We start from the raw sequence: 24036 nt of genomic DNA, 5'->3' as shown, positions 1-24036 counted from the left end.
CAAGTGAGCTGTGTGTTTGTATACCTCTTCCTTTCTTACGTGAAGGTAGAATGCTGTTGGTATACTTTGCTTTTCTATTTAGAGGTATATTTAAGAAAAATTATATAGATTTTCTTGTTCAATTTTTATGCTTACATAACAATCCTATGCCAGGCTATGACATAATTTATAAGCCATTCTCGGTTTTGATTAGTTTTCAGATAGAAATAGTGATGCAATTTATAAGCTCTTGCACGGCACTGAAGGTGCATTTCCAGGTAGATCCCTAGATCTACCTAGTACTTAGGTAGAAGGTAAGTACTCATGAGTTCATTACTTTCTGCCACAATTCTTTCCTGACAGGCATAGCTCTCAGATTTAGCCCTATCTTATTTGTGTGAACATAAAATGTCTGTGTGGAGCAATATCCAAACCAGTTTTATAAGTAGATATCCATGAATGTCTAGAAACCAGGCTATTTGAATTGCTTCCCCACAAATGTCAAATTGAATGTTTCCTAGGACTTGGGAACTTGAGACAAGCTTAGCTTGTATCCATTGCAGCACCAACTAACATTCTGGGGAGTTAGTGATGCAATGGATCTTGTGGCTTCAATGCCCTGGAAAGCCCCAGCTACCAGGATGTGTACACAGACACCTGCAGCCTCTGTGCAGTGCTGGGACCATATTGAGATCGCTCTTATCTTAGGTCAAAGGGATTTTCTTCTCTCTGACTCTCATTGGGTTTTCCACAGGACATGAAATGGACAGGATAGAAGAGACTCTCAGGATATTTCCTGGCAATAAAACCTAATTACTTTCTGAGGAATATTTATTAATCCAACAAAAGAACAACTTTCCTCTAGTTAATATCTCAGTGAAAACTTTAATGACTTAATTTATAGAAGGTATAGTTTATAAAGAGAAGGTATCCTTTGCCGATATCTGTTTTCACAGAATAACCCTACATCTTTAAAAAGAAACAAAAAAAAAAAAACAAAAAAAACATACACTTAAAAAAAGCACAGGAATCATGTATTAAATATTTTATTGACTGAGCATAGAAAGAACCCCAATTCAATCTCTGACAAACTGTCATTAAAGAAAACCATTTAAAAATGTCTGAATTTTATTAGGGATCTCCTTGTTGGGAACTTGGCTGAGGGTTACTGAGCATGGCGTCTGAGAGGCTGTTGATGACCTTTTCCCATCTTTGGTAGGGAAGGTGGGAGGGGTGATGAGCAACACCCTTTGCTTGCTTGGAGACTGGCATAGGGACTGGCCCTCTAAGTTCATGGCGTTGCTTAGGAACTTTGAATAGTAGGGAAAGCATCCCAGCAGGCAGTTAGGAACAATTATGAGTAGCAGACTGACCTCTGCTGGGAAATCTCTCTATTTTCACCCCACGGTTCCTATAATATCGGTCCGTCCTGAGGTTGCCCGGCCGTCCTTAGTTCTGTTTCAAGTCCTGTCTCCTCGCCATGCTCTAACTGGTCTACATTTGTTCCAGCGGACAACGTAGCCCTTCTGTAGTCTGTTTACCCGTACGCATTATCTTCTCCTTTGTTTTCCATGTCAGTCCATGTACAGAGGATCACCGGTTAGTACAAATTTTAGACTTTCCAGCTGCTGATTTTTATAGGTAAAAGAGAACCTAAACTTTTATCTTATTTGGTAAAAGCCATCAAAGTAAGTGCTCTTTTAATGCTGCCCACCCTGCTTTCTTTTGTTTTAGTCAAAATCTAAATATAAAGAATAGCTGCGTTTTTGTTTGACTTTTTTTGTTGGCAATTCCCTGCATGTTGTTATGCTGTGTTTTTTTAAACTTTAAATAAAATAAAAATTTGAGCTCTACTTTCCAGTTGTTTTCAGTTTGTACGCTCAACGAACGCCCCGAAACTTTCATAAACCCGTTTGCCCATTTGTCTCTATTGCCTGCATTATTATTTTTTGTGCTATTACACAGGCATGACCAAATGCTATCGTTATCTAACAACATCCTAATTATTACATAGTTCAATAAGTCACAATATTCTGGTGAATTACTGACACTGTTTTCTTTTCAAACAGATTAAGTTAGTCAACATTAATGCTACTGACATCGCTGATGGCCGACCGTCAATTGTTCTTGGGCTGATGTGGACCATTATACTGTATTTCCAGGTACTATACTACATGTTTGCTTGCTGTGACATCAAAGAGGGATAGGGTGGCAGAAGTTCATAATGCCCTCTTTTTCGTACCCTTTAGTTGATCCTTGACTCAGCAGAAGTGTGGCTCCCCACATTCATATTTTAAGAGAAAAATTTCTGCTTCTCCCACTCAACCCTGTCATATATGATTCCTCCACCCCAAAGAAATTCCAGGACAATCGATCTGAAATGTAGGCATCCCACAGCGGAGAGATGTGTGCATATAGAAGGAGCTCAGGAAAATGTTACTTTGATTTTACCTGGGCAGGGAACCGTTCTATGTTCTATTAGACACAGCAGGGAGAAGTGAACCTGCCTTTGTGTCTAGATTAATCACTAGGCTTTACCTTCATAATTACGTCAATCTCCTTTCCATTGGTATGACAGAATAACCAAGGCACTGCAATATATAAAGAACACAGGTTTATTTAGGACACAGTTTTGAAAGCTGAAAGTCTGAGTGACATGTGGCAGCTTTAGGAAGGGCTCCTTGGCTTCATGTCATGGTGGGTGACATTATGGCAGGCATGAAAAAGGAGAAGTAGCATGGTGAGAGAGGAAGCCATGGAGAAAAGCAAGGTACTAGGCTTGCAGGCATGGCAACCCTAAGACTCACCAGCTCCTTCCCAATGCAGGTCCCCCAGTGATTCCTTCAATAAATCAGTACCTCTCATTATCACCATGCAGGAGACAAGTCTCCCAACCCTCAGGAAACAGCTCAAACTGTAGCATCAATGAATCCTCTCAACAAGTCAATATTTATCTCTGTGTGTAAGATACACCCAGCAATGTAACATGAAGTACAAGGAAAACTAAGAGGGGCTGGAGGGATGGCTCAGGGTTAAGAGCACTGGCTGCTCTTCCAGAGGACCTGGGTTCAATTCCCAGCACCCACATGGCAGCTCATAACCTTCTGTAACTCGAGTTCCAGGAGATCTGAGGGCCTTCTCTGCCTTCCGCAGGCACCAGAGACACACATGATGCACATCCATATGCGTATACAAAATACTCATACACACAGAATACAATAGATTAGCATTAAAAACATTTTTTTCAAAGGGCTAAGATACTAACCATACCCTGTAAAAACTCATTCCCCCCCCTCCCGGGCATAAAGGATGCTAAGATTGGTCATTCTCCATGGGGAAGTAAACCCTGAGCAAAAAGGAACAAAGACCATCTTAACTGCTTTCTGCTTGTTCCCACACACAGATCGAAGAGCTGACCAGCAACCTCCCACAGTTACAGTCTCTGTCCAGCAGTGCTTCCTCTGTGGACAGCATGGTCAGTACTGAGACTGCCAGCCCACCAAGCAAGCGCAAGGTGACCGCCAAGATCCAAGGCAATGCCAAAAAGACTCTGCTAAAGTGGGTCCAACACACAGCAGGCAAGTAAGTGCCAACAGTTTGCTTAACCTGAAGTCCTGAAAGATCTCGAGGCCAGTGAAATGCTCCCGTCACTTCTCATGATCATGGGATTTGAGAAGATATTGAATAAGCATCTTTTCTTCAACCTTTGCTTTTTTCTCCTCCAATTAACAAAAGTGCTGGCCGGATGGCTCCAGCCAGTAAAATCAATCATTTGGTGAGCCTGGCGACCTGAGTTAGCTCCCAGGAGAATAGAAAGGTGAGGACTGCTCCAGGTTGTCATCTGACCTCGACAAGCACACCAGAGCACACACAGAGAGTAATAAAAAAAATGGATATAGGCACACAAGTACTACTCATGCCCTAGGAAACCCTGTGATAAAATTAATCCCTGTTTCATATACATGATTAAGGCTGATTAAGAAGCTTGATTACTCACCTTTGATTCATAGCATGGAGGTTAATTCTAATCAGGCCATTGTTTTGAATTTCTGCTCTCATTTAGAAGGTTGTAAAAGGTTCATGCTTGGTTATCTCCTCATTAAAAGCTTCTGAGTTCTATTTAATGACAATGTAAGCTGAAGATGAGATCCTTGGGAAAACGTTTACATATTCTGAGACTTTCTAGACACATTTTCTCCCTCTTTGGTCTTTATCTGGAACATGGATTTCTCTGTCCATGATAGCGTTACTACATACAGCCGAAATTTACAGAGATTCACATTTTTATTATAGTGGATATAAATGCAGTAGTTGCAGGGGCTTCTTTTAGCATATTTAGTGGGGTTTCCATTGATCAGTCTATTCTGTGGTTTGCTGTCAGTTGGGACGAGTTTCTTTATATTAAAAATGGTATTTTCATTTGTTCTTCCCTAATGACATAAAAAACTAATTCATTTTCTCCCAGGCTTGCTTGCATAAGTCCAATACGAATCCAATTATCTACTTCTGGAAAGTAATTATAAACAAGACCTTATTATGAAATATTGAGGCACTAAATATAGTGACTTTTTTTGAATGTTCAAAGCACAAAATTCAGTGGAGGAGAAGATGAACAGAGAAGATGTAATTAATGTTAATAATGTATGTGGTTTTGATTAGCTTTTAAAGTGTGTTGATGATTTTCTAATTTGAGAGTCTCTGACTCAAGATGTCATGAGAAATATTTCCAAAAGCAAAGTTTGGTTTCTCTTTAGAGACTGTAGTAAAAATTAAATTTGGAAACCCTCCTACATTGCTTATCCATTACTTCATTGTAACTGCACTGGACAACCCTGGAGCTATTGCAGTCTTACTAAACAGGAAGTAGCCACAGCCTAGGCAGACCAGAGATCTCATGCTTGGGTTCATCATAATCTGCTTGCACAACAGACCCTGGCATATATATACACATATATATGGTGATTAGTCAAAGTTGTTCATGCAACTTGTATTCTGATATCAATGACTATTTTCTTTTCCTTGTCTTTAAGTAGATGTATAATTGGGAGCCTGAGAAGTCTCTACCCATCAATGCATTACTAAGATTCATCTCTTTGATATCTGCATGCACTGCAGAGGGGCAGGAAGTGAATCCCTGTGCTATGAAAATTCTTTCAGTCCATGTGATATTAATATGCAGCCCTATTGCCAATAGTTTTTGTATAAATTGCCTTTGTTTGCTACCTCAGCCTGTGTGTCTCAGCGTCTTGCCTGACATAGTGAGGGCTTCAGATTCCATCCCCATCTCACCATATGAATGGCAATATTCCTAAAATCGTCTTGTGTGGGACTCTAGTTAGTAATCACTGGGCTAACTGTGATCCATATCTTCACACAAATAGTACACAAAAGTCAATGAAAAAATGTCTTTTAGGACACAAGGTAATTAAGCCCTTCAAGCTTTTAATAAGTTTTACAAGTATTTTCAGAAATGTAAACATTGAGTTGCAGCATTGGGGTGTCACTGCCAACTAAGAATCTTTGTGTTTGGGGGCAGAAACTAGCGATAGAACCAAGCAAGCAAACATGTGTGCATCCAAATTAACACTAGTAGTTCTATGTAAACAACAGTACCGGTCAAAGAAACCTATGAACTGGACACAGTTGTCACTGCCTTGCAGGATGGGCCTGGTTTCTTTGTGTTTCTGTAGAAAATTCATAGATGATAAATTTGAGGTGAAACCAACATTGTTTTGTAAAGGCAAGCTACTAATTTGATGTGATGAGAAACAAAATGTATACCTTTAGATTAACACACGCACTTTCCATATATTTTCAATGAACAGAAGAAAATGAACTGGCAGTTTTAATCACTCTAAGATAATAAATACTTAAGAGAACTATGTTTCAGTCCAATAATATAAGTTGAAGAAAATTAGAAAAAAATAACTAATTATATGGTGAACATATTGGCTTGTTTATTTATTAATTCTGCTACCTTATTCAGTTAAGGACTAATTTTTAGTGCCTTAAAGAGACAAACATTTTGCATGAAGAAATGGGAGCAAAGGGCAAGTGTTGGGATGAGGGTAAGATGAAGGCATTATATTCAAATAAGCAGAAACAAGGATGGAGCCACAGAGGGTAGTAGATTTCTGCTGAAAAACTACATATGTATCTAGAGTTAATGACTTAAGAGAATATTCAAATAGGCTGTATAATTACAGAAACCCTAAGAGATAGTTTAACATGTTTATTTACAAAGTCAATATGAGTTCCAAAGGTTTTACTTTTTGGCACATATGTTTTGTGCAGCCAGTAGACACAGACACAGTATGTTTGAGAGTCAAATGTTATTCTTCTTTAGGATAGGACTTGGAGATCACTTATCAACTTACTCATGGACGTGTCAGCCTGTATTTTTTATGAAAACCTTGAGAACCTGCTAAAAACTAAATGATGTTTCTGCTTCATTTAGAAATATCTATACAGTTAAGAAGACTAATTTTATTTTAAATTTACTAACTGATTGTGTGTGTGTGTGTGTGTGTGTGTGTGTGTGTGTGTGAAAGAGAGAGAGACAGAGACAGGGAGACAGGGAAGTGGTTATGTCATCACATGCTGTAGAACTGAGAGAACAGCCCTTGGGAGTTGATTTGCTCTTCTTTCACCACGTGGTATCAAACTCCCTTCAATGGTCAGCCTTGCACAGCCAAGCGCTTTTACTTACTGAGCCACTTTACTGGCAGATTGAGACTAATTTTTAGAAAAGAAACTTTGGAAGATTGTATTTGCCAAGTGTGACGTAAGCGCCTGTGTCTGTAGCTTTTACCCCTCTCCAGGAGGTTCTCAAGATGTTCAGGATAGTCTCTAGAACTCTCTTCCTAGCTCGCTTTACACTTGATAAATTACACACTGGAGGAGGCCTCGCTGCAAGGTTGTGTTGCTTCTGTTTTCAACAAGAACCTATTATCACCAGCTTGAACAACCGCATAAATTAGAACTGGTTTTTCATTAGTCATGTTCACCACCAAAGATAAAGGATTCACCACCAGGAATTTCTCTCAAAGAAATCAGAGAGATAGGTAGATAGATAGATAGATAGATAGATAGATAGATAGATAGATAGATAGATAGATGATAGATGATAGATAGATAGATAGATAGATAGATAGATAGATAGATAGATAGACAGACGCAAACCACTTGATTGGTGGAGCAACTGGAGTTAGTGTCTGAACATATGTATGAGCTGCGTGGTGAGCACATTGCACATGTGTCTGCATTGACTTACATATGTGATTGCAATGTATCTTATCTTCTATAATGCACTTGACATGACTTAGACATACCATCTTAGCCTGTTAGAGCCTGCGCTCACAGGACACCATGAGGCTTATTATATTTTTATCTTAATATTTTCCCCCTCTTAAAAATTTTCACACATTTTAAAATAATTCCATTTTCCTTTCAAAAACATGCATAAAATGTGCTCTGAAGGGCCCATCACAGTAATTGAAAAGTACCGTGTCGAAAATACTGCGTGGTAGTAATTAACTCTAATCCAGACTTTTAGAAGTATGAGAGAAGAGACTTGACAGGGCCAAAATGAATTACATAGGAAGACTCTCTCAAAACAAGTTAAGAAAAGAAGATAAAAGAGGAAATGAAAAGAAAGAAAACTATATAAGTAAAATGTGTTCATCTTAATACCCTCTAAAATTGTGATTGACATATACCATTGATTGACATAGAGCATCTTTGGTTAACATGACTGGGCTTTATTCAAACCCTAAAGCAAGTGCTACGATCAGTCTAGACTGTGACATTGTTTTCTCTGTTTATCACGCTCAGGCAGATGGGAATAGAAGTGAAAGACTTCGGGAAGAGCTGGAGGACTGGGCTGGCCTTCCATTCCGTCATCCATGCCATCCGGCCTGAGCTGGTGGACCTGGAGAAGGTGAAAAGTAGATCTAACAGGGAAAACCTGGAGGATGCCTTCACCATCGCTGAAACACAACTGGGCATTCCCAGACTACTTGATCCTGAAGGTACACAGAACCGTCCTCAACTGATATGTGTAGGCATAGCATGTTCGCATGCCCCTGACCCCACACATTTCATGACTTCTGAGATTCCACTAAGAAGCATAAAGCTGGGGAGTGCATAGTGGAATAATAACTTCCTGTGTGGTGTGTCTTCTACATGTTTGTCACCCTGTTGTAGGTTATACCAGTATTCCAGACAGCTCTTTGCCATTGGCATACCAAGCCGGGCGGTGGTGGCACACATCTTTAATCCCAGCACTAGGGAGGCAGAGGCAGGCGGATCTCTGTGAGTTCTAGGCCAGCCTGGTCTACAAGAGCAAGTTCCAGGACAGGCTCCAAAGCTACAGAGAAACCCTGTCTTGAAAAACCAAAATCCAAAAACCAAAACCTAAAACAAGAACAACAACAAAATGCCATTGGCATATCAGCCTGGTGCACAGAACTTAAAAGACCCTTTTGATGACTCTAAATTCATAGTGCTCTACCCAAAGATCAGTGCACCTCTCAGACCTCATCAAAGTATCTTTGAGCAGTGGTTAAAGCAGATGCACACAGCTGATCTAAGGGCGAGAAGGAATGTCAGGGAACACTCAGTCAGGTTTTTCATACTTACTAATTTATTTACATTTAAGTGGTGTATGCAGCTCCACTCCGTGTATAATTACTGAATATGCATACATATTTGCCCTGAATTATGATGATTTTGCATAAATATCAGTATCTTCAACAACTAAGTTAATCGAGATGCTTTCAGGCTGTCTCTCAAAGAGTGCTTGTCTAAAGCACTGGTATTTTGAATGTCCACATTGAAGAAACTCTCTGAGGAGTCACATACAGTACAATTTATCAGGTAATATTTATCCATGGTTGGCCATGTTTGCACCTACACAAGCAGTCACTAGCATTACACACGTGGGCATTTGGACCCCACAGTCTCACTCGGATTCTTTATTAACTGACAGGACACCTATGTAATCATGCAGCTTCTTCGATGAATGATAAATTGGCCTTGAAATGATCTACAAGGAATGTGTGCTACTTCCCACAAAGCTCTCTCTCGAAAAGTACCCCTTGTCCATGTGATAGCATTTCTACCCAGTATCCCCCAGACTAAACTTTTCTTCTTGGTTCAAGATGTAAGCTTGGGATGCAGCAACTATGTTTCAAAACTTGTGCTGATAAACACCTAAGGAATGAAGTAACTCACATAATTGAGCTTTGTTTTTACAGATGTTGATGTGGACAAGCCAGATGAGAAGTCTATTATGACCTATGTAGCCCAGTTTCTGACGCAATATCCTGATATCCGCGGTGCAGGGTGTGATGGACAAGAGAATGAGGTAGGATTTTGCTGTCTGAATTGCTGATCACTCCACAATGAGAGCATACGTTTATACATACTTACTGTTTTTAAGAAGTTACTCAGACTGAATTTTAATATGAGAACAAGGGTATAAATTTAATTATAACTTAGCAAGGAATACTCAGTAGGCCTGATGGGATTAACAAAGATTTCTCTGGTGCATATGACAGGTACCCCAAACAGATCATTACCAGTAGTAAATGTTATAATTACATTTAAATTAAGGAGAGTCAGCAGCTTAGGGCTTTAATACATCACATCAAGTATACACAAAGTCCGGTGGTTTCTTGTTCTTCCTGATCTGCTAAAATTTAATTTAGAATTTCAAAGTTTATGTATCTATTTGCAGAAAACACGGATGTCAGATATACTTTGCACAAGTTCTAATAACTCACTGCAATTCGATTTTCCATATTTCAATAGTTTAAATGACATTTCACTTCTCAACATTCTTGGATGACCTATGCTCACTGTCATAATATTTAAAATGTTGCATGAAAAGAAAATGACCTGTATAGCTAGAACCTGGAAAAAAACTAAATGTCCCTTGACTGAAGAATGGATAAGGAAAATGTGGTACATTTACAAAATGGAGTAACAGCAGAAAAAATAATGACATCTTGAAATTTGCAGGCAAATGGATGGAGCTAGAAAACACCATATTGAGTAAGTAACCCAGACTCAGAAAGACAAATATCATATGTACTCATTCATAAGTGTCTTTTAGACATAAAGCAAAAAAAAAAAAAAAAAAAAAAAAAACAGCCTACAATTCACAACCCCAGAGAACCTAGACAACAGTGAGGACCCTGAGAGAGACTGCATGAATCTAATCTACATAAAAAGTAGAAAAAGACAAGATCTCCTGAGTAAATCGGGAGCATGGAGACTATAGGAGAGGGTTGAAGGAGAGAGAAGCAGGAAGGGGAGCAGAGAAAAAGTATAGCTCAATAAAATCAATAAAATCATGTTGAACAGGAAAAGAAATAAAGAAAATTAACTGTATTTGACCTTTTTTTTTAGATAGAATATGTTCCCAGAAATGCAACCTAAAGTAATGTGTAGCTGTTATTCTCTAACATATTTATATACATGTATGTAGACTCACAGCATTTTAGAAAAAAATTACAGCACCCATCAACTTGGTCATTTTTGCACAAATATGAAAAACAGTGCTGGCCACTGTGTGCATGAGCAATGATTTATTCGTACAAACTTAAACACTGTAAATTTTCAATTCTCTATGACAAACAGCAGGGTGAAATTTTCTTACGAGATTATTTCTTTGGAGTGGAATTCCTACTCTCATCTGAACTTGAAATTGCCAGCCACGTTTGAAGTCTTGTTTAAGCTCCAGGGTTGGATGCCCGGCCTTGTTTGCATTCTAGGCAACGCACCAGGTGCCTCGTTTCCTGGGACACGGCACTGATGCACGGGTCCTGCTGCAGTCTTTCAAACCTCAGCACAAGCCATTGGCCACCACAAAGTAGGAATTTTATGTTAAGGCTAAGTACCCCAGGGCACATGATGAATGAGTTGCTAAGATGTCTCTGTCTCCTTTGCCCTGATTTCATTTGGAGCTTTGGAGCTGTTTGAGACTATAATGAAGATGTATACAAAGCAAAAGCTTTTAAAAGAGTAAATAATAAAAACTTTGAAACAGGCCCAAGAAGGAAAGGGTCAGGGAACAGAAGCCACATCCGCAAGAACCACAGGTATTGTGCGGGCAGAGGAAAGGATGGAGGGGAGTGAAGGTGGCTGCTGTTTCAAGGTGCTCCTGCGCAGAATTAACGGAGCTGTTTCAAGGTGCTCCCAGGCAAAATGAATGGAGCTATTTCAAGGTGCTTCTGGGCAGCATGAATGGAGCAGTTGGTAGAACTGGGCTTCCTAGGACAGTAGTTTAGAAAACCTCTCGTTCTTGTTCTTTCCAGCACCCAGGAAGAGACTGGCCACTAGAGTAGTTAATCATGAGTAAAGAGATTGTTCCCGAGAGGCAGAGGCGTAGGAAAGACTCAAGGGAAGCCCCTGCTCTTCCTAGTGTGGAATCAAAGCAGGGTGCAGACGATCAGGCCTATAGCTTTTGCTGGTAAACCTGGACTTGCAAGTTGCTACGACGGTGAGAAACTTTATTTAAAACACTGGAGTCACCCACATACAACACAGGTTTCCAGCTTGCTTTCCTATTTGAAATATGTATATGTTCCCCGTGGTAGATTTATGAGTGATCTAGGTTTTTTATTGGGGATGTCTCTGATACGAATTGTCATATCAGACAGATATGTAACTCTGGTTACATACATTTGTTGGGTGAAAGAGGATACCTGTGAGCAAGAATTTAAGGCAAAAATCCTTAGAGATGAGAGCCTACACACACACACACACACACACACACGTACACACATATGCATACATGAGCACATGCACACACACAGGATGTACACAGGACATATACACAGAGAGTGCACACACAAAGGACACACAGACACAAGGAATATACAAACAGGACACACACACAGAGGACACAGATGAGAGAAAAAGGGAGGGAGGGAGGGAGGGAGGGAGGAGAGACACATTTTTTTAGTACACTTCATGACAGAAGCCTTAATATTAATATTAAGAGACTGACAATAATGTAAGAAATAAATTTTAACTATTTAAAAAATATTTTCTCCATCTGTTTCCTAATAGGAAGACTTGGATGATATTTTCCTGGTCATCATAAAATTAATTTTAAGAAAATGTTTTATAAACTTTGCTCCTTGGTGTGAAATTTTATATATAGGAAACAAGCATCCAAAGCTAAATATTGTAATAATTAAAATATGTTATACAACTTTTATTTGTCAGTGCCGTTAATGGTACATAACAGTGTAAATGAACTTGGCAGATTTTACTGGTGTCCATATTAGCGTGACACATCCCTTCAGAGCCTTTGGTATTTGTTTACTTGGGTCTTAGTATATTTCTTGGTTCATTTTAAAACAATGTCCTCTTATTTTGTATATTTGATTTCTGTATCACCTATATGGCCCTATTTCCATGAATATATTATGGATTCATTTAAAATATGATTCCTTGGGCCAGTGATTTGGCACCGTGGGTAAAGAAGCGAAGCATGCTGTTAAGACTGACAATAAGCCCTCAAATCCCTGGGCCTGCACGGTAGGAAGAAAGAACTCCAGGAAGTTGTCCCCTGGACTCCACATCCATGCTCCAGAAGCATGCACACTCCATTTAATCCCTACACATGTGCAAAATAAGTAAAATGTGAATATATGCATGCATGTATACATACATGCATATACATAAGTATGTGAGTATACACACACATATATACATTTCCTAAATGGAAGTGCACATTCACCATGCCATTATTCAATCAGCAAAACCAATGAAGAAACTTTTAACATAGTCCTTGGGCAATTTGTACTAAGTATAAATGAATAAAATAGGCCAGTTAATTCCATTCAATTACCTAATAGCCTTTCAATTACTCTTTTCCCCTCAACACATTATTGATGAACCTCAGAAGGTACAGTGCAGTATTAACTGTGGGACTCATAGAAAGATGCATCTTCAGGCAGTGTATTTACAGGGGAAAATATGAGTCCCTATAATCTTTCCTTACATATTTCACAGAAAATATTTGAAACTATTTTGAAGCATGTTTACAGATTATATGTATTTCCACATATGATTATTTCGAGTTCAAATAAGAACATCACTGGTCAGCTAATTTCAGTAACTTGCTGGAAGCTGTGTAAGCATTTCAAAGTCATTATATGTCTGAAATTATTATTTATCAGTGCATAGATGCCTCCCCAACAATTCTCATCCTTTCCTACATAATTTTGCTCCTGATTTATATTATGTGTTTGTATATTTTCATATTGTTAGGAAATATTTCGAGTTTTCCCATCTTTTGCCAATTTTATACAAAATTCTAAGGTAAGATTTAAGGAGTCTTGAACGAGCGTTTCAAATATTCTTCACCTCTTAGCTTCTTCATCGTTCCTTTGCATGCATTTTGTTCAAGCTCACCTTCCATTTAGTATGCTAATTTTATGTTAATAATATAACAATGTTAATTATCCATCATGCAAATTTATTTGCTTTCTGGCATAACAAATAATATGTGTCTATGTGACTAAATATTAGTGTCTACCTAAGCCCACTAATTTTTAATATGGTATCAAATAATGTACTTACCAGCACTAATAGAAAGAGATCCGTGGTGATTCTGTTGGCTTTTCTGAAATGTGATGTACAAAGTAGAAGGCAAGTGAAGTGACTATTTTGACATCTTAAAATATGAAGCAGAAAACCACTGAAAAAAGTAAAAATCCAGCTTGTCCCCAGTCTGAGGACATCTCTTTAGCTCAATATTGGGTCAAAGTCCATACATGTAGTAAACGCTACATATATGTATAAGTATTTGCAAAATGAATGCTTGTGTTCAAGTTGTTGAGTGTTTAGCCTATCTTTTAACTTCTACATATTTCTTTATATAATTTCTAGGCCCTGGGCATGAATATCTATTATTGCAATAGATTTATGCCAACATGGGGATAAAAGGCTAGAAGTAACTAATTTTATGTCAAGTATGAAATTATTTTTGTTTCCTGATCCACACAGCCTAAGTTTTTGCCTATATAAACATGCCATAAAAGTATAAGGGTGCCTTTGTGTTTAAAAGAGAGAAAAGGAAGGAATGCTGATAGTCAAGCTAGTTTGGTGTGCTGGTGTTTGGCTTGAAATGTAGGCAAAGAGACCCCTGTATCTTTCAAATGCATGTGGAAGTCACCATTTGAAGAAAAGCCACTGAACCAATAGTTTATGAGACTCTTGGTTTTGTTTAGAACTTCATTTTCCTATTACAAAAGGAGATATTGAGTGTAAGGGTAGCTGCATCCCCCTCACCTCTTCAGAAGGTCTGTTTTTTCCCCACCACCAGGGCCCTCTGCTGCACAGACTCTAATACCGTCATTTCAGAGCACAATCCCCCGATGACTCCTGAAGTCATGTCATCTAATAACAGCAGCTGTTCTTAGGGTCAGTTCCCAGGGTATGTCAGAAGTTGACAAGATACCTACCATAGAAGGCTGGCGGTGGCATTCTTAGTTCACTGAGACAAAGGCCGGGGAGGAGGAGTGGCCAGTTTGACTTCCTGTTCCTGGGAGATAAACAGGGGTTATTTTCCCTCACAGATCAGAGCTGTACATTCATTAATAGGTTCATTGTGTTCATGAAAATCAACTCATAATAAAACGTGACCTTGATTACATTCACCTGCTCATTCATAAGAACATCATGGGGAGAGCTGAGGTTCTGCAGGCTGGCCCCAGTTTCAGGGTTTTCTTAATAAATACACAACCAGTTCATCATTATTCCATTGCCATCTATTGAGAGATACGGAGTGACAAGCTGCCCTTTAGCCACTGGAGATGAAAGCAATGGCAGACATCAGGCAGGATGGGTATAGGGGCTAAGGCTGCTTCAGGTTCATAGAGGACAGTCCTCCCTGTGGTTCTGTGTGCTGAAACAAGAGCTGGGGTCACCCGAATATTTGTGATAGCAATTCTTGAGTGTCTCCCACATCTATTGAGCCAGCCTCACCTTCTGGGCTGTCACAATCCCTCCAGGTGAGTGTAATGCCTTTTAAATGTTGACATAAACTAGCCTAGAAAACTCCTCTATTTCAGGAAAAAGTTCTCAGAGGAGATCTCAGCAAAGGGGGGAAAGAGCTGTCTAGGATAAAGATACCTATATCTACCAGACCCAATGATGGGACAAGTCATGGATCACACCAATATTTTGTGCCTCTCTCTGTCCAGGGTATAACAGTAGGGGACTTCAAGTTGTCTCCTAATGACTAAGAAGGGTATGTGATCAGTCAGGCCAGCAAGATGCTGTACCTGAAAGTCGTTTGCAAGTGCACACAAGAAAACCATGTGAAATCAGTTTCTATCCTCCTTGACATTCCTATAAGAAATGAAATCCTATGAAAAATTAGAATTTTCACTTCGTTGGTACTGGAATGTTTCTGTGTTTGTAGATATGGGTAAGTGGATGAATACTGGACAACTCATTCTGCAGATAACTTGGTAAATCGACAATAAGAATCATGCAGCAAGGGTGCAGGAAATAAAAGCGAATGGTCTATGTGCATTTTCTGTACATATAGTAAATACAGTAATAGCATATTTAAAATAGTAGTAGGTGGGATTTGTCTAATGTTTTGATGACTCCTTGACAACCACAATTTACTCCATTCATAGCAGTTTCCGGGATTATCAGTTACTGGTGTTTGGGAAGTACCCCCAGGCTTGTGTCTCTTTTATAGACACCACCTTTTCTGGGTATATTTTGGATGCAAAATTTTCTATTTTGAGCACGTTTTTCCTTATTTAATCAGTTAGTGCTCTAACTTCAGTCCACACGAACGTTCCCTTAGTGTTGAAAGGGAAAAGGAAGAAAGATAATTTTAGTACTTCAAAGACATTTTATCCGGAATCAGTTTTGTTTCTTACACTACAAAAAAGATGAAGAACAAGGAGAAGAGCAATACCAGAAAATATTTGGCGTGTACTAAGTACAAATTGTAACCAGAGATTGATTGTACAGTACTAACAACATTGCAATGTTTCCTGGTTTCCAGAGAGAAGACAGACTAATTTTGAAGGAAACCAAAGTTTGGATAGAACAGTTTGAGAGAGATTTGACTAGAGCTCAGATGACAGAGTCGAACCTGCAGGACAGATATCAGGTAAGTGTGGGAAAGAGAGCTGGATGTTTCGAAAGCTTTTCATGCATAAGATGAAGATAAGTCATGGAATGTATATCTAGTCTTCCGAATCATACTGTTGGGAAGATTCTTTAAATAAGTACCAAGCATTGTCTTAAATTTTGAGAGAACGATCCTGATTCTCCCTAAGCAGGTACCTTGAGGTTGCACTGTGTCCTCGGTACAGAGGGCTGAGCTGTCATCATTTCTTACAGCTCGATCTTATCCACAATGCGGAACAAAAAGATAGCGTCATTGTTCTCAAAGACCCTTAGAGTTTCAGATGTCAACAGACATAAAAATCCACTGCAACCAACAGCTGACTTGAGACCAATGGAAGTTACTAAACCAAGTGGGGCTTACAAAAGAATTTCCCAAGTATCTGCTGAGGGTTGCCTGAGGGGATGAGTCTCAGGACTGCAACCTGTCCAGCTCAAGACAGATGGCCTTGAGCTGAGGCAGAGTGCTGTGTCCAGTCTCCTCAGGATGCCAGCAGCTGACTTTCTGCTTTCAATTTACACGTCCAAGGAGATCTTGCCACAGCAGGCTTTTCCCATTAAAAAGTTGTGACTTCTTCCCTGCCATGTTGTTATTTTCCTCCCATTTCAAATTCCACTTCATTTCAGTGGGCAAGCTGAATGTAACACATTCTGAGCCACATTTTCTCACAGACTCCACCCATTTTATTTCGGCCACTTTTCCTCTCTTTCTTTTTTTTCCCTTTCTTTCTTTTTTTTTTTTTTAGTTTCCATGGATTCTTTTGCTTTGAAACTCAGTGTAATCTTCTGCTTCTCCCCAAAACAAAATTCTCTGCGATGAGTTGCATTATAAATGATGACTCCAGCAAACAGAAAACAGAGTACAGAAACAGAGGAGATGTGTTTGTCTTGTTTGTACAGAAACAGAGGAGATGTGTTTGTCTTGTTTGTACAGAAACAGAGGAGATGTGTTTGTCTTGTTTGTTGGTAAATTTTAGCGCTAACACATATCGTCAAACACTAGATTTCCGAGCAGCACCAGGTATTATTTTATCAGAGGAAACCAGAGGATCAGGAAACAGACACACAAGCAAAGTATGAAAAGAAAGTCCCCTTCGGTGCCTATGACTGTCAGCGTTTAAAACAAGGCCAGAGACTCTCCGCAGTCTGCATGTGGGGAAAATTCTCTTTCAAGTTCGCATTACATAACCTGCATTTTCTTCTTATTTGACTCGTCAGAAGAAACACATCTCCAGTTTTTCCATACACAGAATTCTATGGGACAAAATTAAAGACTGCTTTTACATGTTTGTAGCCTCTGAATGCCATTAAGTCAGAGATGGAGTTTATGGTCACATTTGTGTTCGTCGGCTCCCCCTAGTGTTCTTCAGGGGAACTTGCAAGTTAATAACGGAAATTCTCCCCAGGGTCTATGAACTCTGTAGAAATCCCCCGCCCCTGTAATCTAATTGTACATCTTAGTCGCATTTCCAGTTCAAACCTGGATGTGGAGTAATATTTTAGATGTTCAAATTTACAATTAATGTTAGTTTTCAATTCACGTCTGTGAATTGAATTACTTTGTATATCTGCTAGTTTATTATGAAAAATGTACAACTTCAGGATAACTATTTTTATATTAGTTTCAAGCCTATGGTTAGGTCTATGCATGATGAAATTTTAAATATTCCGTGGCATACTTAAAAATTGTATAGTATAAAATTAAATGATTATTATGTAAGTAATAAAACCAGAAGGAAACCTCTTTATACAGAATTAGTAAATCTAGGTATGTTTAATTCAGCATTATTTGACGTATAATATATATTATAAATAGTAATATGATGTACTATAAATAATAATACTTCTTGATAAAGCAATTATTTTGTTCATTAGTATTTATAAATTCATACTTGTATTTAAGTATGCTTTTCTGGCAAACATGAGCTAGTTAATAAATTACTTAACTAGAAATAAGTCCTTTTTAAAGTTTTAAAATAATCTTGAAGTCATGGTTTACTCTGTAAAAGCTTCAAGCATCATGCAATATATATCACCCACCACTACCATCCCCCAACTTTCCTTAGTGCCCCTCACCCCATCCCTCCCCACCTTCATGCCTTCTTTTATTTGTTATGGTTATTGATAACCTCTTGAGTCCAACTAGTGCTGCCTCTGTGTTCATAAGCATGTGACCACATACTGGAGCATAAGCAAACTGTCAGGTGCCATCCATAAAGGAGAGTGAGTCCCTCCCTTCCAGGAGCCATCAGGGTCAATAGCGCCTCAGCTCAGGGTGGGGCCTCAGGTCCCTCCAAGCTGGAATTTTGACTGGCTTGATTTTTTAAATTGATTTTTATTGAGCTTTGCGTTTTTCTCTGCTCCCCTCCCTGCCTAACCCCTCCCTCTTCAACCCTCCCCCAAGGTCCCCATGCTCCCAATTTACTCAGGAGATCTTGTCTTTTTCTACTTTCTACTTCCCATGTAGTCTATGTAAGTCTCTCTTAGTGTCCTTATTGTTGTCTAAGTTTTCTGGGATTGTGGTTTATAGGCTGGTTTTCTTTTCTTTATGTTTAAAAACCACCTATGAGTGAGTACATGTGATAACTGTCTTTCTGTGTCTGGGTTACCTCACTCAACATAATGTTTTCTAGCTCCATCCATTTTCCTGCGAAATTCGAGATGTCATTATTTTTCTTCTGCTGTGTAGTACTCCATTGTGTAAATGTACCACATTTTCCTTATCCATTCTTCAGTCGAGAGGCATTTAGGTTGTTTCCAGGTTCTGGCTATGACAAACAAAGCTGCTATGAACATAGTTAAGCACATGTTCTTGTGGCACAATTGAACATCCTTTGGATATATACCCAAAAGTGGTATTACTGTATCTTGAGGAAGGATGTTTCCTAATTTTCTGAGAAATCAGACTGGCTTGAACTTGCGCAGGTCATGAGAGCTGCAGTGAGGTGATAAATACATCAGCATGTCATGTTCAGAAGTGGGCACCCCACATCTTTCATCCCGTATATCAGTGATCACCTTCTCTCTGTCCTCTTTAGTGAAGTTTCCTGGTCCTTGGATGGTGGGAAGTTGAGACAGATTCCCTATACAGCAGAGAACTCAGAATAATTTCTACTATTCACTTAGACCAGTTGTGAATCTCCGCACGAGCCATGGCCCACTGAAAAGAGAAGTGTCTCTATAAAGTTGAGAGCAGCCCAGATCGACAAGCATAAGCGTAAAATCTGTAGAATGCAGATTGACAACATGTCCATTTAGCAGAAACAACAGGAGATTTTCCTGATAGGGTGTGGGATCTCCAGCCAGGGGCTTTGGATAACTTTTATAGTAATGGACACAAGATCCCACCTGTGGAGTGGGCCCAATCAGAAAGCACTTTGTTAACCTCATAACTTCTGTCACGCCACCTCACACAGTGGACACTTCCAGCCAGCGGGCCATTCTTGAGCAGGCCCTGCTCATCACTGGATAAGAGCGTTGCTGTCTTGTCTCGTTGGCAGCCTTCTCAGCACATGGCGGTGCTGTGTAAGTGAGCCAGGAGAAAGAGGTGGGGCGATTTCTCTACATCCGGTAACCAAGTCAGTGGTGTCTTCAGAAATAAGGTCTTGCCATCTCTTTATGGTGGACACACCAAACAGTGGCTGAAACATGATTGACAAAAACTCAGAGAGAGAAATTGGGGTTCAACTTAAAGATCCTAAAAACAAACTACCTCAGTCTGAAAAGGCGATGCTGCCTCCAGGAATCTCAGAATAAGACTGTGCCTGAGAGCTGTCTTCTCCCATTTTATAATCCTCTCTATTTAAGGCATGTGCCACTACCACCTGGTCTCTATAGCAAGCTAGTGTGTCTACTGGGTTTGAATGTGTGTGTGTGTTATTGCTGCCTGGTCTATAAGGCTGGTCAGTGTGGCTGTTTTACTTTTCTGATCATCAGGCAAGCTTTCTTTATTAAAATATAAGTGAAATGTCACTAAAAGTGGCCCGAGGAGGTAGGTTATGCCCGAGACTGAGATTTTCATTTCATAACCCATGCCTTCTTGATGTGGGAGTGTCATATATCAATCTGTTGATTTCATTGGTTAAGTAATAAAGAAACTGCTTGGCTGGCCCTCATAGGTTAAAACATAGGTGGGAGGAGTAAACAGAAGAGAATGCGGGGAGGAAGAGGAAGTGAGCTCAGACTGACAGCTCTGCTCTCTGGAGCAGAGATGCCATGCTGCCCGTTCCTGGGCAGACACACGCGATGAAGCTCCGACCCAGGATGGACGATGGACGTAGGTTAGAATCTTCCCGGTAAGACCGGTGCTCACAGATTATTAGAGATGGGTTGATCCGGATATCAGAATTAGCCAGTAAGGGCTAGAGCTAAAGGGCCAAGCAGTGTTTAAATGAATACAGTTTCCGTGTAATTATTTCGGGTAAAGCTAGCCGTGCGGGCAGCTGGGGTGCTGGGGACGCAGCCCCGCCGCTCTTATTACTACACCTTCTGGGAGCAGCATTGTCAATCTATGCAGGGTACTTCTGTTCAAACTCCTCTGTGTGTGTGTGTGTGTGTGTACATGTGTGTGTATGTGTGTGCATGTGTGCACATGTGTGTAAATATATACTACAAACTAGTTGATTTCCATATGGCTAAATCATGTATCCTTAGTTTCTTGCTAATCCAACCTTCTATTTTCTCATCTCCCCAAAACCTCTATTCCAATTTAACCCTTTAACCCTGAGTATCTTCCATTTCTCCTTCTGAGTCTCCTGTGTTGTATTACCCCTCAAATTGAATTGGGTGGGTGGTGTGTGGAAGATCATAGGTTCCTATGCAGCTTTTCCATGCACCCTTTATTTTAGTTTATCCTTCTTCCAATACTGCATTTCCTTGTTTCGCATCCCCTCCGTGCTTGCTCTCTTTCCAGTGTCCTCCCTCTCTACATTCCTTCTACCCATCCTTTACTATCCCCATCCCATGGGTGTCTGCCTTCAGTCGCCCACTTCTAGTTTCCTGGCTTCTAAATGAAGCACAGGTTAAATATATAAAGCCCAGTATTCTGAGGTGGGACCTGCATCTGCAAGCCAGCTGCCCATGTCTGTCTTCCTGAGCCTGGTGAGCTCACTCAGCATCATTTATTTTTTTCCACTTCCATCCGTTTCTGCACAGACTTCTTAATTTCTAAGAGTTAGTCCTGCTTTTGCTGCTTGTCTTTGCCAAGCTGAAAGGACGATATGTAGAAAACAGCAAACACGGTCAAGGTCTCAGGCAGACAATGTTACGGCTGCTGTTGGTAATGTTTTCAATGACAGAGCTGAGCACTCTCCAACCATAAAGGATCCTCACTTAGGGGATGTGGTTTTCTTCGCCTTTGGTTTTGGGGGTTCATTGCTGTATTGTTTCTGTGTTTCCTCTTTTAGTCATTTAAGCACTTCAGAGTTCAGTATGAGATCAAAAGGAAACAGGTGGAACATCTGATACAGCCACTGCACAGAGACGGCAAACTGTCGCTTGACCAGGCTTTGGTGAAACAGTGCTGGGAGAGAGTGTCCTCCAGGGTAAGTCAGTTTCCTCTGGATGTGTGCGTCTCAGCCAAGCTCCGCTTCACTGTCTTTCTCACAGTGATTGCATCAGGGCCTGTTCCCTTTGGCTGAGGCTAGAAAGGGTTAATTGTGGGAGCACATTCGCCCTCTGGTCAGGCTTCCCTGTGCATTGCTGGACATGCTTGCTATAGCAGCTACTGCCCTGCTTCCCTATCCCAGACAAGACTGCCATCAGCCAGGGAACAGACAGAAGTCCTGAAAGACCTTTCTGCTGGTACAGGAGATTTTAGTGGGATTCTCACATCTGGTGAATTAATGCTGCAACCTCTGGGCTTGTCGGCAGGCCTGGTCACTTTCACTCAGTGTGACTTTTATCACACCGAAACCAGTAGTCACTAGGTTCTTCCCATAGACAAAAGTCACTTGCATGTTCTAGCAAGGCCCTTCTGTGTCTAACATTATTTTGTCTCCTCAAAATTTACTGCAACTTTAGTTCCCTCTCATGCTCAAAGTGTCAGGCTACGGAGATACTTCCTTTCACCATATTTATTGAATTAGCCTGGGTTTTTTTTTCTTTAATCAACCTTGCTTTCTCTCTCTCACCCCCTCCCCTCATTCTCATGTATATGCGTGTGTACATGAGCATATCCGTGTGTGCAAGCACACACACACACACACACACACACTCATGCAGTTGCATGCATAGCCATGTGCAATTCTCACAGAACTGGAGGTTTTAAATCTGATGAGGGATGGCCTGGGGACCCACCTGTCCCTTCTTCCTCAGAGCTGGGATTGGTTACAAGCACAAGGTATCTTGTGTGGGTTCCAGGAATCAAACTCAAGTCTTGATGCTTGTGGGGTGAGCACCTCCCTTCTTGGAGTTCTCTTCCCAGACCCTCTATGAGTCTTCTGTGGATTTTCAAGTTTTAGGGAAATTTTCTGGAATTATTTTCTATAGCAGAGACATTTTATTCTCCTGTTTCAGCTCTTTGATTGGCATATACAGCTGGACAAATCTCTTCCTGCACCTCTGGGCACTATAGGTGCCTGGCTATACAGGGCAGAGGTGGCCCTGAGAGAAGAGATCACCATTCAGCAGGTCCACGAAGAAACAGCAAAGACGATACAGCGGAAGCTTGAACAGCATAAGGTAAAATTCTGCCTAGCAACTGTCTTAGTTACTTTTCTATTGCCATGAAAAGACCCTGGATAAGGCAAGTGACAAAAGGACGAATTTAATATGGGTGTTGACAGCTCCAGGTAGTTAGAGTCAAGACCATCACAAGGGGAGACACGGCAGCAGGAGGACAGGCATGATGCTGGGACAGTTGCTGAGAGCTCACATCTAATCCACAAGCAGCATTCAAGAGAGAACTAACTGGGAAGGCAGTGAGCTTCTGAAATCTCAAAATCCTCCCCAGCGACACATGCTATCCAACAAAGCCACACCTCCTAATCCTTTTCAAACAGTTCCACTAACTAGGGACCAAGTATTCAAACATGTGGTCCCTGTAGGGACCATGCTTATTCAAGCTACCACAGAAACCTTTCCAGGATGGTCACATCTTGGAGTCCCCAGAGATGCAGCCTCATCAGAAGGCACACAGGTGCGCCCCTCTGAACATCCATCCTCCATAGTTCACAATCTTCCTCCCAGGAGGTGCCAGAAGCAGTAGTTTTCTTGCCTATACTCATTACTGACAATTTCAGTACATTGATTTCATAAAATACCTTCTAATAACTCTGGGGTAGGTTTTCATATCTGCAGCCATAATTATTTCTGTGACTATAGGCTATGTTTTTTATTTTAAAAAGATAAGCTTCTCGATGATATGAGTTTATGTATTAATATGATTGGCCATTGATTCTATACCTCATCTCTGTATTCTTTCTCAAAGAATGACAAACAAAACTTCCAGTTCTGATTCTTTAGTTGTGCATGGGGAATAAAGGCCTTGGGATACAGTTGAGGACTTTAGTGACCTGTGTGTGGTTAGTGTGTTACTGTTCTCAAATATTTTATAACACTACAGGCCTAAATCACTAAGAATGCTATTTTTAATAGACCAAACGTTAATGCAACCATGTATTTTTCTTACTTTTTTTGTTCTGTGTTTCTGTTTTAGCATGTATATGAAAAACAAGCTGATATGTAGAGATTTCTCCTCCTGTTATTATCAAAAATATTTTTTCTGTCAACCGTTTGATGTGTTTTTAATTACCTGAGGGGAATACTATTTAAAAGATCAAAAGATTAAATACAATTTAAAAGATTTAAAAGATCAAAAACCAAATTCATGGCATCTTCGTGTTATGCACCGGAGACCCTGGCTTTGGAATTCCTGACACAGAG

General features: G+C 40.1%; 1 protein-coding gene across 3 annotated transcripts in view; it reads left to right on the top strand.

The window, feature by feature from the left end:
• The window catches only part of Syne1 (spectrin repeat containing nuclear envelope protein 1), a 461524-nt gene that overhangs the window by 108666 nt on the left and 328822 nt on the right, over positions 1–24036 (top strand). For 2 of the 3 annotated variants that reach the window (XM_041680032.1, XM_041680030.1), the window contains exons 6-13: positions 1558–1578; positions 2049–2141; positions 3383–3561; positions 7813–8009; positions 9237–9346; positions 16028–16135; positions 21558–21695; positions 22669–22833. In XM_041680032.1, coding sequence (XP_041535966.1) covers positions 1558–1578; positions 2049–2141; positions 3383–3561; positions 7813–8009; positions 9237–9346; positions 16028–16135; positions 21558–21695; positions 22669–22833 — 1011 coding nt within the window. Of the gene's footprint in view, positions 1–1557; positions 1579–2048; positions 2142–3382; positions 3562–7812; positions 8010–9236; positions 9347–13266; positions 13318–16027; positions 16136–21557; positions 21696–22668; positions 22834–24036 lie in introns of all 3 variants that reach the window. The other variant, XM_041680029.1, reaches the window with a different exon arrangement.

The sequence above is a fragment of the Microtus oregoni genome, unplaced genomic scaffold (genome assembly GCF_018167655.1).
Source record: "Microtus oregoni isolate MIOR12 unplaced genomic scaffold, Mior012 000033F_ref0000390, whole genome shotgun sequence".
Taxonomy (NCBI): Eukaryota; Metazoa; Chordata; class Mammalia; order Rodentia; family Cricetidae; genus Microtus; species Microtus oregoni.
Note: the sequence above shows the minus strand (reverse complement) of the source record. Positions and strands in the feature narration are given on the sequence as shown.